Consider the following 16,616-nt stretch of genomic DNA (forward strand, 5'->3'; position numbering starts at 1 on the left):
AATACATGTGTAATATAAGGCTAATTCTCGTCCATAACTATCAGATAACATAATATTCAAGAATGTACTTGTTAAAATAGCTGCTGCTTTATAAAACACATTAATAACCCCAATACCACCTTCTGTTTTTGGCAGATACAAGGAATCCCTTTTAATTGGTTGGTAAGTTCCACACCACAAATACCGGAAAACAGATTGTTCTATAATTTTGCTTTCTCTTTCCCTAATGGAAATACATGACACATGTACCAGACTTTTACTTAAAATAAGGGCATTTACAATAAATAGACTTTTGATATAAAGACAAGTATCGAGTCGAAAGCTATTTATTTTTACCTTAACTTTATTGATTAAAGCATCCCAGTTCTCATCTACCATTTCCTTATAATCATTGGTTATCAATATGCCTAATACCATACACTTATTTTTCTGTTGTATCCAATCAAGTGGCCATACATTTTTGTTCTTCCAATTACCTAAACCCATGACGCAAGTCTTATCTCTATTTAGTTCTGCACCAGTAGCTAGCTCAAATTGCTTTATAATACTAAAAACTATTTTTAATACTTCTTTCTTTACTAACAAAAACTGAGCTGTCATCAGCAAAAACCTACAACAGAACACTGGAACCCATTAGGGAGGTTCACTGGCACAATTTCATTGCTTTGTTTAATTGTTCTGAATAAAGATTCTTGAAACAATATATATGCCATCATTGACATCGGACATCCTTGCCTTATGGATCTCTCAACAGGAAAAAAGCCGCTAACAATCCCATTTACACAAACTGCACTTAAGCATCCAGTATATAACATTCTTCATTTTCATGATAAACAAATCACTAAAACCCATCCGTGAGAGTGTTTTAAACATGAAACTCAAAATTAACTTTATCGAACGCCTTACTCCAATCCAGGTTAATTAGAGCACAATCCAAATTATTTTCATTTGCATAATAAGTTACATCCCTAATTAGAGTATTACATTTCACTATTGATCTTCCCTTAACCGAGCAAAATTGTTCTCGTGATATAACTTTATGAAGGACATTTTTTAATCTATTAGCCAAAATTTTGGCAATGCATTTGTAATCCGTATTCAGTAAAGAAATAGGTCTCCAGTTTTTAAACACAATAAATCACCACTTTTAGGTACTAATTTCAAGATACCCTTTTTTTGGCTTTTTCCTAATTCAAGGTCTAAATCTATCGCAAACTTAATCATTTCAGAGAACTCTGACTTAATTACATTCCATGTCTTTAAATAGAATTCCAGAGGAAGACCATCTTCACCGGGAGTTCCGCCTTTATTCATCATCTTTAACGTATTTAATACCTCATCGACAGATACCTTTCTACATAACATTTCATTGTCCTCATCAGTTATTGTGCTCTCTATACAATTAAGGAAACTATCTTGTAGCTGTTCATCAGTATTTATCTTTGTGAACAGTTTTTCATAGTGATCCTTTACATGACAGACTATCGCCTCTGTGCTGTCGAGCGTCACGCCGCTTTCTAACCTCAGTTGCCTAATACTATTTTTCGCTTCCCTCTGAGTTTCTCTTTACCTAATAAATTTGCAGATAATCTCTCTCCTTTTATTCTCTCTTCTGTCCTTAACCTAACCTTTATACCTTCACATATTTCATCTTTTATTGATTTCATTCTATCTTTTATAGCCTTCATCTCTTCAAATTTATTGTAACCTACAGAGGCTTTACTTGATAAGTATTCAAGATAATTTTGCAAAAATTTTAGAGTGCCATATTTCTCTTGTATAGCTTGTTTAGACAGTCTTATGAAAAACTCTTTTAATTTTGGTTTCACAAATGTATCCCACCATTCCATAATGTTGGAGTATTTAATTTTTTCCTTTTTTAAAAAGTGCCATAATCTTTCAAATTTCTCCAATAATGAAACATTTAACTTCCATATTCCTATACCTATTTTACAACGATTATTAAGCAGAAATTCAGTTAATATCATATTATGGTCTGTTAAAGATAATGGAATATTTTACAATTCTTAATATACTATACAAATCAGTCACATACACTCGGTCAATTCTTGAAGCATAATTACCTAGAATGTACGTATATTCGGGAATATTGTTCATTGAAAACCAAGCGTCTTTCAATCCCAAATGCTGTACTAAAGATTTAAGACCTTTTGATACATACTCTCATTACCTGTACTAACATCTCTACCCGAAAGTACGCAATTGAAGTCACCAGCAAAAATCAAATTTGATATGTTGTTCCTTAAATAATACAAAATATCTACAGAGAACAAGTTCTCCCTCTCTCTCTTTTTACTTGAGCCTGATGGTGCGTATACATTCAATAAGGAGAGGTTTATATCATTATACCGTATCCTTGTGAATAATATGTTTCCAGTGTCATCCTTTTCACTGTTAATTACTGAAATATTTGACTTTTTATTAAACAGAAAACACGTGCCACCTTTAAAGCTAGTAGGCATATTCATTACAACCTCAAAGTAGTCCTCTAAATAGTTTATCCTTTTCACATCTCTAATATTATGTTCTTGAAGAAATAATACATCAATTTTATATTGATCAACTAACATCTTTACTTTCAACTGCTTATTAAGCTCATTTAAACCACAAATATTTAATGAAGCAGTGACTAAAGCCATTTTTAAGGAAATATTAAAATAAATACATACCAATTATTTACCTATTTTAGCCAGTTTAGAACATTTATTTTTACCATTACTATTATCATCATCCTCATGTTTGTGTTTACCAGAGTTCTGATCACTAAATAGACCATGGTCTAATACATTATCAATAAACATATCCTGGCTTTCATTTAAGTGGTTTGACAACTCAGAAAAACGGACATTCTCCTTCGCTATTATTCAATACTTTTAAGTTTTTCTGTCCATTGTCCTTTTTTAATGGTAATTTTTACACCTGAACTGTCGTTAACAGTTGCTTGCATTTTTTGTCGTACTGGTATTTTGACTTTTATCTCCGTTCCTATTCTTATTACCCTTTTCTTTAGTTGTATTGTTGCCTCTCTTTCTACTCCCTATTAAGTTTCCTCAGGAATATTCCTCATAGACTCAACATCCATACCATTTTCACCTTCACCCTTTCCTTCTTTTTGAACTTCTTCCGTTGACATTCGCTCGTCTTCTTCAACTGTTGACTATTTTTTTCGGTTACGATTTGCATGTTGTCTTCGTATTCCACCTTTCTTCCGTTTATAATTTCTTCATGTGCACATCTTCTCCTTCTGTTTCTACTTGCACAATTTCATCAGGAGATAACTGCAAAGGAGCACCTATCTCGTCGCCACTGTCTTCACTCATTCGATACTCTCATTCCCCTCCTCTAATCCTTCTTCAATCTTCTTATTTTAATTTCCTTCTTGGTTTCCTGAGTATTTCCTCTTGGACCTTTGTCAGCTGCACTATTTGTGTATACATCGGTTTCATCTTCACTAATATCAATTCCTCTTTGGCTATTCATTTACCTCTTGTCCCTCAATGTTATTTCCTTCTCTTGTTTGTTCTCTGTTATCACCATTATCCTTCTCTGATTTATTATCATTTCTTTGCCTGCTTATGTCAGGAAAGTCTTTTTCATTCCACATACTAGTTCCGTCCATGATATCGATGTTACAATCTTTCACTAGATGGCTTCTTGTCCGCATCTGTAACAGGTTCTTTTCTGCCCATTATATAATATACTTAAGTTTAAAAACCAGACACACTTATCGATGAAGGGATATTGTCTCTAATCTTCATCTTTATTGTCCGTATCCCATTCAGCAGGACCTTTCAGGGGTGGGGTCCCATACTGCATCTGTTGCTTCTTATTGAATCCACTTTTCCATACCTGCTCATAATGTTTATTATCAATTCATCAGACAATTCAAAGGGTGCATTCCTTATCGATACATATGTATACGAGGTACTTATATTCACAACTTTCACACTATCTACCTCACTTATCTTGATCTGCTTATCCTCAAATTCTTACTATTTCCAAGAATTTGTTCTCTGAGCTGAACTTAACTACTACTTTATTCCTGCTCACATTCTGTACACCCAAGATGTCAGCAATATCAAGTTTCAATTCTCTGAATAACACAATACATACATTTTCGATGGACATATAACCTCCCAGGAATTGTAAACCAATGGAGTCCTTTCTCCTTAAAAAGCTTGGAAACGAATCCATGTTGTTTTAGCACTGTATCTCATAAAACAACAAAGAGAACGGGTAAACTTTATCATAAAAAACGGACCTTCCCCAAGGCAAACGCCTTGGGGTATAAACAAACGTTTCCAAGTACCCCGTCTATTTGAGTCTCTATTTGGCACTATTCCTGTACTTATAAACGTTTCCACATAAAGTCTGGTACTCACATCACTTCACGATGCTCCATGCATTGTTATCAGTGCTTGAGTACATTACATCACCAAAAAATAAAGGCTAAAGTACAGAGCGAATGTAAACACGGGATCCTGTGACGATGCCTTCTTCTTCTTCCTTCTAGTAACATTGGTGCCTTTACCCTTCGCCTTCGATTTCTGAGAAACTAAGACCTCCACGGGTATGTAGACGAAAAAATACTTTTGTAATGCACGGTCTCGCTGTTGCATCCCCGTAAGCTGAATTACTATGCTGCCATACAGCCATCGTGGATGATATGAGTCTAGAGAGGTTTAGGTATGCCAATACCTGTCGAGAGAAGATACACTGAAACGCACTCACTTTTGGCACTATCATGTCTTCTTCACTGATTTATAGTATAAATCATTCACTGATTTATAGTATAAATCCTATGATCCTTTGTGCCATTATTAATAAAACTCATTTTGCTCCGCTTTCATCACCGACATTTAACGAGACAAATCTTAAAAATGATTGCGTCAGTTATATCAAATAAAATCCAACTTTTACCCCTAAAGATAGTACCTAGGGTAGTCCTGTTGAGAACTTATTGACCCTATGCAGCTATTCCAGCTTCCTCTATTTTATAACTAACTTTGCCTCTCCATTTGTAAGAGGAAGGCTTGCATTATTTAGGAAGGGACTTCAGTTAGAACATTTTTAAATAATTATGATGACACTTGACATCAGCAGGCAACAAAACCTTCCTCAGTCTCATATTTTTTCTTATATACACACTGATGGCTGGAAATGGAGATACTGCAAATCACAGTCACTCACCCGTGTAGAAGCTTGTCAGACCTTCAAAGTCATTTTGGGTTTGTGGTAAATAGAGGGTCTCTCCAGCTCCACAGCCAGCTGATGCGTTGGTGCCAGTCACTTGACCCGGACCTGGTTTCAGGCACGCAACTGATCCCACATTAGCACACTCTGCTGTAAAGAAATGATCAAATTTGATAACCATGGACGGCCTCTGAGAGCCTTTATTAGAAGGCTGGGTGCCTCATGAAAACCTGCATAGTCTTTGAATTAATAGATTAAAATGTGTCTAGATCAAGACATCTTAGAGAAGGTTATCATTTACAGTTAGCCTTGCTATTCCCAACTGCTGAAGTTTCTGCCTAGCGCTTTTTAGCTCTTTTATGCAGCAATTAAAAACAGACACCTATACTTGGAAAAACTGGCTTAGAACCTTCGCAAAAGGAACTAGAAACAGATCTGTTTTGACAAGGAGTAGTAATATGCAGACATGGCTATGCCTCAGAGAGGGTTTGCTTCAGTTGAAAATAAGTGCAATTTAACCACAAAAGAAAACCACTCTGGTACAATTAGGGAATGCACATAGCGGTGCATGGCGGCTATTCTCAAATCTGTACTTTTCTTGTGGTGCAGATTCAACAGTTTTTCCTGTGGTTAAACTAGATGGCTGTTACTCGCTGCCAAAATGATAAGGCAGGCCTTTTGGTTTATATATTATATATAGTATATATATATATATCATATATATATATAATATATATATATATATATATATATATATAATTATCAGTAATCAGAGCATTGAGAAATTAAATATAATCTATCCCAGTTTTCCCGATGGTAAACGAAATGCATTAACTTTTTGATCGGAGAATCTGAGCCATTTTTAATTGACTATGATGCTTGTGGATTTTTAGACCCTAGCCCGTAGTCTGCTGTTAAACGTAAGTTAGCTCCGTTGTCTACTGTTATCCGTTAGTAAGCTACCGTGGATTTCACAGACAGTGCAAGCACGTTTTTTGGCAATAACTTTGTAACGAACACTCGTATCAGTAAGAGATTTTGCTATAGTGTATTACACCCAGTCCGTAATTTATGCGATTATCATGAATCACTCATTGTAAAGAGTAAAGACACCTGTCCCTGTGCCAAGAGGCAAAAACTTGAGTAGCCAGAAGGGGATACGAACACAACAGTATTAAAAAAAGGCTCCGCCTACCCTCTCCCTCCACCTCCACCCCTCTCCTTCTTGCTTACTCTTCCTTCTCTCTCTCTCTCTCTCTCTCTCTCTCTCTCTCTCTCTCTCTCTCTGTTTGTGTGTGTGTGTGTGTGGTACTGGTACTGTAAATGGTTATTGGTTGAAGTGAGAGATATCTGAATGTAATGTGTAGTAGAACGATAGACACTAAGTATGATCGATGGTAAAGCGACTGTTATACTTGTTTGGTTACTTTCTTCGCAATCCTCATTTGGACTCAAGGCATCAGCCATAGACTTGTATAACGAAGGTGAAGAAAAGATGGCCACCTTGGAACAAAACTGTCGGCATGGTTGCAGAAATGAGTTTGTCACGCAACTTTTAAACTATTTTAGCAAAGCAAAATCCGCCAATTGCCTTCATATTGGTTTGAATAGGTAACTGGTTATAGTTACTCTATGTGTTACAAATAAAAATTAAGCCCTTCTACCAGACATTCATTAGAGTTAAAGCCTCGATTATACCCATGCATATATTTTTAAAATCATGAATGGGTGGTACTTTGGCTTATCTACGCGTCCCTACTCCGAGGTGTTGGTACTAAACAGGTAGATGGCCACACGAAGATACCGTTCATTGATATAATTTGTCTACTACACAACATAGAAATGGCTGTATACAATGCTTTGATTCCAGACGGGCTAGTACTAAACACGACGTCCCAGACGGGCTAGTACTAAACACGACGTCCCAAGGAGCTGCCGCCTTGTTTAGCACCTCGAAGAAGGTGACGCTTATCATACTATAATGGGCGTAATGTCTGTCTGTCTGTCTGCCTGTCTGTCTGTTATTCAATCACGGCCAAACGGTTGGTCAGATGGGCATGAAACTTAGCTTGATTATGGTGGGGACCCCTAAGATGGTTTGTAATGGGGTTTCATCCAACCTACCCCCCTCCTTTGTAGGGGGTGGGGGTGAGAAGGGATTCCCTGAAACGGAGCTGTTTCTGGTCGTGAAACGAGGCCGGTTATTCCCGTAGACTTAGTTACTTTACGAATTTTCATACATAATATCTGTACAACTTCCCCAGAGAAAGTCGCAAATATTTCAGCTCGGACACAATAGGAGATGAAAATTATCATCAATATCTGCAAGATTTTTTTTAATAACTTAAATCCATCGGGACTGCCAGTGCACAAAATAACGCTGAAGAAGTACTGCCCGGTAATGTTGCTTCGGAATTTCGATCCTGCCAATGGACATTGCTACGGAACGAGGTACACCGTTATGGAGCTAAACTCGGACAACCAGTTTCCATCCCAGTTACGGCGCAGGCAGTTTCCCATCAACCTGGCCTTCTCATTCACTGCAAACAAGTCGCAGGGCCAGACTTTGGATCGTGTTGGTGTGTTTCTGCCGTCACCCATGTTCACGCATGGCCAACTGTATGTGGCGATGAGCAGAGCAACTGACTCTGCCAACTTGATATTAAGTTGTGGACAAACTGATAATATTGTGTACAAAGAGGTTCTGTAGTATGTATGTATAAAAATTGCCCTTATTTTAATATTGTTGAACAAATAGTACATATAAATTATTCACTTCTGCACCCGTATTTTATCACCCATCGTAGATGGGTAATCTTGCTGGTATAGATAACAAGCCAAAGTGGCACCCATGAATGTTTATTTTATGAGCGGATTGATGCATAAATAAATCAGTCAACTGGCAGGTGACAACCGAGTGGATCATTAGAAATATACAGCAATGTAAATTATTAGATAGATAGACAAATAGAAATAAATCATGCAAAATAAGTTTAAACTGAAGCAGCTTTGAGAGAGAGAGAAGGGGTTTGGGGCGAGCGCAGAGAAAGGACGGGGAGAGCAGGCGAGGGAAGAAAGGAGAGGGGTGGGGTGAAGAGAAAGGGTAGGCGGAGCTTTTTTTCATACTGTTGTGTTCGTGTCCCTTTCTGGCTAATCGAGTTTTTGCCTCTTGGCACAAGGACAAGTGTCTTTATTCTTTACAATTAGTGATTCATGATGATCTCATGAATTACGGGACTGGGTGTACTACACTATAGCAAAATTTCGTACTGATACGAGTGTTCGTTACAGAGTTATTGCCAAAAACGTGCCTGCACTGTCTGTGAAACCCGTAGGTTTTTTCACCTGTTGTTGGAGAATTGGTATTGTTACTTTATTAGGAAAACGTGTTTTGTAATAATTTTGTCCTGTTGACTATCATCCAGTTTCTTTAAATCTAGAATCATCTGAGTGTTTTATTTATTTTTTTTTCTTCAATATATTGGTAAAATGACCTGAATGACTTTGGTGAGCCTACTCATCTGTTCTTTACTTTACAGTTTGGTTTTCATAAGGGATTGGGGACTTGTGATGCTCTTCTTTTGTTTCTCAGTGTCATTTAGAAATCCTTGGAACTCGTGCACCACGAAGTGCTTTTGACTGATCTTGACTTTGTTGTTGCATTTGACATTGAAGTGCATGAGATATTTGTATTATTATTAAGAAAACCAATTGATTGCAAACAGTAGTAACTGTTGGGTACTAAAGTGATTACGGGAATGTAATTCTTGGTTCCCTAGGGTAGTATTATTGGCATTTTACTTTTATGTTATATGCGCTTCAGTGGGTGGTTTGGACTGAAAAAGAAGCTTTTTGCTTTTTCGAATCTTTATAAGGAACCCATCTACTTAGCATGGACCTTAGTGGCTGAATCTATTAACAGAGATATATCCGAAATTAGTTTATGGTGCAAATACTTAGGTGGGGTTAAACTAACCATAACAGGATGATTATCAGTAGGTCTAACACTACACAGATTTTTCACTGAGATTTCTTTCTACTACTTGCAACTTGCTTAAATCTTTTAAGCATCATTCTTGATGGCAAACCCACTTATAAGAACCGATCGATCTCTTCTTCGTTTACACAAAAGACTTATTTTAGGGGCAAATCTTTCATGGTTTATAGGGATCTGTTTATCCTGAGGAAATGCTCTTATTCTCTTATTTTACCATGTTGGGAACATTGTTCCCGTGTTCAGCTTGCTTCAACCGACTTGAGTTCTAATAAATTTCTGATCCCTGATCTTTGCATTCATGTCTTCTCAAACCATACAAGTTTCTCTTACAGTCTTGCCTTTTATTATGTGAGGCTCACTTGCACCTTTCTCTGACCCAATCATGAAATGAATCGCTGGAAATTCAGAAGCTCAACCTTGATGCAAATGTCTTTTTGTTTAACTGTGATATGTCTCATTTTATTTTCATAGTTTGTTTGTCGTGTTTCATTCTATTTTGCTATCCCGACCCTTGACTTTGCAGCAGACTGCTTTTCAAACTAGGATTGTAATGATAATAATAATATTTCATTCCATTTTGTCTCATCCTACAGAGCACTTTAACTTTTCTAACTCTACCCTATGAAACGCAGTCGTCAAAATAATACTGAGAAGCAGAGTTATTCTTTGTGATTCGATGGTTACCTGTTGTCGTCGCTACAGTTGTAGTGGTAGTTGATGTTGTTGACGAAGTAGAGAGAGTTGTTGTTGGTGTTGTTGTTGTTGTAGTTGTAGTCGTAGGGGGTGTTGTTGTTGTTGTAGTTGTAGTCGAAGGGGATGTTGTTGTTGTTGTTGTTATAGTTGTAGTCGTAGGGGATGTTGTGGTTGTTGATATCGTAGTCGAAGTGGCTGTTGAAGACGTACTTGAAGTTGTGGATGTTGTAGTTGGAGTGGTTGTTGAGGTCGTAGCTGGAGTGGTTGTTGTCGCTTCTGACGGTGCAGTCGATTGAGCTGAAAGAAGGAAAACGAATGATGCGAAAAATAAATACATTCAGACCAAACCGGAAAGGCTCTTAAGAATATTGAGGAACAAAGAAATCTGTAGTGACTTGCCTGTCTGCATCCTCGATCATTCATTATTTTGTTTGGCTTCCAATGACTTACAGAAAGAACAAATATCCCCTAGCTAGTTTCTAAAACATATGTTAATTCGGTAACACTGAAGCCTACTAACCGCGGCCCTTTCCTTCCAGTCGCTGATCGGAATATTTGCCGCCTTTTTTTTATACTTTTATGTTTATGTCTTTTGCTCATGTTGATGATACTGACCGTCTTTTGTTGATGTTCGTATGTTCCTCGCCAAAGGGGCTGGTATTAAAGGAGGTACTCACGTATATTAATAGTTACCAAAACCGGAGGGGCGCCGCAGTAGTCTTCAGCGGTATCATAAATTCCATCTAGCATTTTGGGATTCCCGAAGCTTGACAGGACGAAAGAACCCACTTCAACTCACCTGGTTTAGAGAAAGTGATGGCCGAGGGATTTTGCTCTAGCGTAATAAGCTGGCCCACTCTTGCATCGCTGAAGAAGCAGTTAGTTGTACCTATGGTACACAAAGCCACATAAAAACATCGTTTAAATTTTTCATACATATATATAATATATATATATATATATATATATATATATATATATATATATGTGTGTGTGTGTGTGTGTGTGTGTGTGTGTGTGTGTGTGTGTGTGTGTGTGTGTGAGTGTGTGTCTGTGTGTGTGTGTGTGTGTGTGTGTGTGTATAACTGAATCACGAAAGTTAGGAACGTGATAAATCCATAAATAAAGATATATGCCACGAAGGAAAATAAACGACTGAGTATCCACGAGACCTTTCGACGTTTAAACGTCCTTTACTAAGCAGATGAACTGACATACATGAGGAAAAAGACAATACAAGAAGATTCGTATAACTGACAGATAGGGATTATAAAGAGATTAGTACCTAGAATTCGACACACCTGGAAGATGAGTAACCTTCCCAAACAAGCATAAACAATGGGTGCAATTAAAAGTTTAAGACAATCATCTCAGATACAAGGACAAGACAATTAAAGGATTATAGGTGACAGCTATTCAGAACTTTGGTAAACAAAACCATATTCACAATACATATTCACAATACATATTAGACATACATTACAACGAAGACAACTCTAAGGCAACTAATTTTTATTTAAGTCTGTAATTATATCTTTGAGGTCATTCTTAAACATGTTACAAATACAAGGGTCTAAATGAAAAAGGCCACGACTAACATTGAAATTACAATGAAAAGTAAGTTGCATTAAAGCAGATTCTAAAAGATTTCGTGATAAGACATCTCTTGACTTTGCAATTACTGAACTATCAATCCAATTTATTCGGTGGTTGTTTTCACTTAAATGAATTAATATTGCATTAGATGTTTGCCCAGTTTTTACAGAATATTTATGCTGGCTTAGCCTTACTTCTAGGCCCTTGCTAGACTGTCCGAGATAAAATGAGGGGCAATCCATACATGGAATTTTATATATTATGTTGTTGCTTTTTCTGGGGCCATTCTTTATTAACATTCCTTTTAGTGTGTTATTATAGGAAAAAACAGGGTTGACATTAAAAGCTTTTAACAATGATTTAATGGTTTCAAATCCGTTAAAATAAGGCAAAATGAGAATGTTCTTAGAATTTTCTTTCTGCGTGTTACTTACACTATAAAACTTTTTGTGGGCTTTATTATAACAAATATCTAATATATGTGAAGGATAGCATTAATCTTTCCCTATTTTTCTTATGTATTCAATTTCTTGATCCAAATATTGTGGACTGACAATGCGCAATGCTCGTAAAAACATAGAAGAAAAAATTGGTATTTTAATGTTAAGATGGTGGCCTGAGAAGAAATGAACATAAGTTAAGTTGTTGGTCGGTTTCCTATAAATACTGAATTTACTTTGAAATGGTTCTCTATGTATCAAAACATCTAAGAAAGGGAGGCAATTATCTTTTTCTAATTCTAGAGTAAACTTAATCGATGGTACCTGGTTATTTAATTTAGAGAGTAAATCATTTACATCAATACCGACAGGCAGAACAGCTAAGATATCATCAACAGAACGATACCACTGTACAGGAATATAAATGATATTAGGTAAGTAGCGTTTTTCAAAGAATTCCATGTAGAAGTTTGAGAGTAGTGGTGATAAAGGATTTCCCATTGCCATGCCAAATATTTGTTGATAAAATTCACCATTGAATATAAACTTACAATCACAAATGCACAAACTCGTGAGAGAAATTATGTGACTTATAGGTAGAGGTAATTCATGCTGAGTTAGTTCATTACTAAGATAGTCTAAAATAGAGTCTATAGGGACTTTAGTAAAAAGAGAACATACATCAAAACTAACGAATCTATCAGTAGGGCAAAGAGCAATTTTGTTTAATTTATCAACTAAATCTAGAGAATTATATATATGAGAATTGGAGATGGTTCCAAGTAACAGGGACAAGATCTTAGTGATATATTTCGAAAGTTTATATGAAATTGAACCAACAGTACTGATAATAGGCCGCATAGGGTTATTTTCTTTGTGCGTTTTGAGTATTCCGTACAAGTAAGGTAGCGAAGGAGATTTGACTGACAATTTGCCTAGTAGTTCTGTTTTATCTTTAAGGATATTTTAACTTTGTGGCATATATCTTTATATATATATATATATATATATATATATATATATATATATATATGTGTGTGGTGTGTGTGTGTGTGTGTGTGTGTGTGTGTGTGTGTGTGTGTGTGTAACTGTATTGCGAAAGTTTGGAACGTGATAAATGCATAAATAAATGTATAAGCCACGAAGGAAAGATAAACAACGGAGTAGCTGCAAGATCTTTCGACTCAACGTCCTTTACTTAGCAGGCAGACTGACATACATGAGAAACTGAGAGGACAAGGAAGGGTCGTATAAGTGACAGATATGGATTATAAGGAGAATAGTACCTAGAATACTCCCACCTGGAGAATGAGTAACCTTCCCAAACAAGCATAAACATGGGTGCAATTTAAGAACAAAAAAAATTAAGTCCAACTGCTCAGACAATTAAGGTCAACCTTATTTTTTCCTATAATAACACACTAAAAGGAATATTAATAAAAAGTGGCCCAGAGGAAGCAACAACATAATATATAAACTTCCATGTATGGACTGCCCCTCCTTTTATCTCGGACAATCGAGCAAGGGCTTAGAAGTAAGATTAAAAAAGCATAAATAATGTCAAAACTGGACAAACATCTAATGCAATATTCAATCATTTAAGTGAAAACAACCATTGGATAAACTGGATTGGTAGTTCAGTAATTGCAAGATCAAAAGATGTCTTATCACGAAATCTTTTAGAATCTGCCCTTATACAACTTACTTCCCATTGTAATTTTAATATTAGTCGTGGCCTGTTTCATTTAGACCCTTGTATTTGTAACATGTTTAAGAATGACCTCAAAGATACAACACAGACTTAAATACAAATTAGTTGCCTTATAGATATTTTCTTTGTATATGGATGTTTAATGTGTTTTGTGAATAAGTTTTTGTTTACCGAAGATCTGAATGTGGTCAGTTGCTGCCCTGTATAATCCTTTAATTGTCTTGTTCCTGTGTCTGAGTGGTTGGACTTAATCTTTTTGTTCTTAAATTGTACCCATGTTTATGCTTGTTTGGGAAGGTTACTCATTCTCCAGGTGTGTTGGATTCTAGGTACTAATCTCCTTATAATCCCTATCTGTCACTTATACGACCCTTCCTTGTCCTCTCAGTTTCTCATGTATGTCAGTCAGTCTGCTAAGTAAAGGACGTTGAGTCGAAAGTTCTTGTAGCTACTCCGTTGTTTATCTTTCCTTCATGGCTTATACCTTTTATATACTATATATATATATATATCTATATAATAATTATAATATATATATAAATATATATATATATATTGTAAATATAATATTAGTTTGTATTTACTGGTTTGTTCAAAGAGATACAAAAATATTCTACCCAAAGTTAGCGATACCAGTGCAATAATAGGTTATACCCAATCGTGAAAAAGTGATCTGAAAGTAAGAGGAAATTTAATATATAAAAAGTGAATATATGCATACGTATACACATTGTATATATACCAAATGTGTGTGTATACGTGTGCATATATTCACTTTTTTATATATTCAATTTCCTCTTACAGTCAGTTTCACTTTTTCACGATTTGGTAACCTATTATTGCACTGGATTTGAAATGACTTTGGGTAGAATCTTTTTGGATCTATTCGTGCAAACCAGTAAATACAATACGTAAATACTCGTTGCAGTGCTAGACTAATAATTAATACTTCCAATGATCATCTGTTACACCTGAAGAAGGAGACAAATCGTTCGCAAACATGTTTTTCTTCTTCTCACAAAGTTAGAAGTGCGTGGGTTGTGTTTCATGCATCTGAGTATTAATGCATTCCTTTTTTCCTGCAGTATTATGGAATTCAGTTCTTAGGAATTTCAACTGGATTCAGCATACCAATTGATTTTACACTTATTTTAGTCTTATGATATAAATTCTGTACCGATACTTAACGAGTATGAAGGTGAGACCAACTTTGGGAAAAGATTTGGTGAGCTATAAATTTTTCATAATGCAGAAGCAGTATCATTCAAACGTTTATGCAAGCTAATTTTTCATAATAGCTCTAAATATGCCTTTCCTTATATCTATATCTAAAATAAATATTGAATATTGCACAAATTCTAGTACCATCCAGAGTCTGGTACCATCGATAAAAAAAAGAGAAATCCTCTTATTTAGTAATAGGAATAAGAACACTGGAAATTTTGGAAAAGCAGAATCCCAAAAATCAAGACTACAATCTCTCTCTCTCTCTCTCTCTCTCTCTCTCTCTCTCTCTCTCTCTCTCTCTCTCTCTCTCTGTATATACCTATCTACCTCCCCCTGTTATTTTTTTAACTGGTAGACCCCCTGTTTATAGTTTACTTCATCAGTGCGGTGCTTTCTATGAAAGAAATTCTCATTAACGGTCTGGACAAAGGCACTCACCTGACCCATCGTCGTGAATGGCAACGTGTGAGCACTTGTCGTCAATGATGCATTTGATTTTGCAGTAACCTGCGTATGAAAATGACGTTAGCAAATCGGCACATCAGTCACGCTGAGTTTCTTATACGTGGATGGAACTGATATAATTAATCGCATCGCTTCTATTGCAGACAATGGCAAGTTGAAGTGAAGACCAAAGTGATGAATGAACTCACAGGTTGAAGGCACATTGAGCTCGGAGTGTGAAATGACCCCCGGGGGGATAGTTGATTGCAGGTGGAAGTCCATCAACAGGCCATCGACGACCGCTGTCAGCTCAGTCGTGAAAAATAAGAGCGACAGCCACAGTGGCCGTAGCATTCGGCCATCTCTCTTCATGTCTTTAGGGTCTGAAAGCAACATTTGAATCATTATGGTAATGGCCGTTGTAGCTGCGGTAATTTACGATTTTGTTGTCTAGTCATTTCGCTTGGTGACCTGGACACTCTGGCATAAGCTCAAGGACCCAAATGTACAGTTCATGTTTGAGTAACAACACAGGGTTTCCTTAGAGACAGGTTATTTCATGTATACAGCTCATAGTTGTTTAAGAGAATGCGGTTACAAGCATGCGGCTGTGTGTGTGTGTGTGTGTGTGTGTGTGTATGTTTATAGAAATTTACTCGTTTGCACGAAATTATATCCCAATTACCAACGACGTCACTTACTTTATTTATTTTTGGGTTTAACAAAGGAAAGAATTAGTATTTCAAGGCTCTTTTTATTTACTTTAGTACACAAATTTAGTTATCTTTTTCAGCAAATTATTTTTACGCAAATTTCTAGCCGATTAAGCAGAATATCCCTTTTTATCTGTATATTCATAAAGGCAGTTTTTTTCTCTCTCTCTAAAAGAAAAGTTGTAGGTTTGTGTTGACAAAAAAAAAAAAAAAAAAAAAAAAAAGTTAGCCGGCGGATAAAGATCAGCCAAACAAACAACTGTAACAAAGGAAGTGATCGAAAAGAGAAAAACTCAGCACTAACAAAATGGCAGGCGTGAGTGATAGAATTCCTGAATCGACGATCAAAGACCGGAATCCCTTGACTAAAAGAATGTCATCCATCCACACAAAAAAAAGTTCCGAAAAAATACCGTAACAATTTCCTTGTCAAGTGTGAATTTACCTGAACTAAATCATATCCTCCCTTTGGTAATAATCGGTGTTATAAAAAGTGAGATATGGTCTGCCTAAGAAATCAGTATCGTAGAAAGTACAATATTAATTCTTGGTCAAGGTCAAAATACGAAAAGCAATCATTT

General features: G+C 36.1%; 1 protein-coding gene across 2 annotated transcripts in view; it reads right to left on the bottom strand.

Moving 5' to 3' along the window:
* Positions 1 to 15,700, bottom strand: part of LOC135216077 (integumentary mucin C.1-like) — a 20,064-nt gene extending 4,364 nt beyond the window's left edge. Inside the window, exons 1-5 of one of the 2 annotated variants that reach the window (XM_064251075.1) lie at positions 15,532 to 15,700; positions 15,317 to 15,385; positions 10,704 to 10,793; positions 9,896 to 10,201; positions 5,212 to 5,364 (exon numbers count right to left, since the gene is read on the bottom strand). In XM_064251075.1, the coding sequence (XP_064107145.1) occupies positions 5,212 to 5,364; positions 9,896 to 10,201; positions 10,704 to 10,793; positions 15,317 to 15,385; positions 15,532 to 15,694 (781 nt within the window). In that variant the 5' untranslated portion in view covers positions 15,695 to 15,700. Of the gene's footprint in view, positions 1 to 4,403; positions 4,840 to 5,211; positions 5,365 to 9,895; positions 10,202 to 10,703; positions 10,794 to 15,316; positions 15,386 to 15,531 lie in introns of those variants that run through there. The other variant, XR_010314803.1, reaches the window with a different exon arrangement.
* Positions 15,701 to 16,616: the final 916 nt, after the last annotated feature.

This window comes from Macrobrachium nipponense, chromosome 6, assembly GCF_015104395.2.
Source record: "Macrobrachium nipponense isolate FS-2020 chromosome 6, ASM1510439v2, whole genome shotgun sequence".
Classification (NCBI taxonomy): Eukaryota; Metazoa; Arthropoda; class Malacostraca; order Decapoda; family Palaemonidae; genus Macrobrachium; species Macrobrachium nipponense.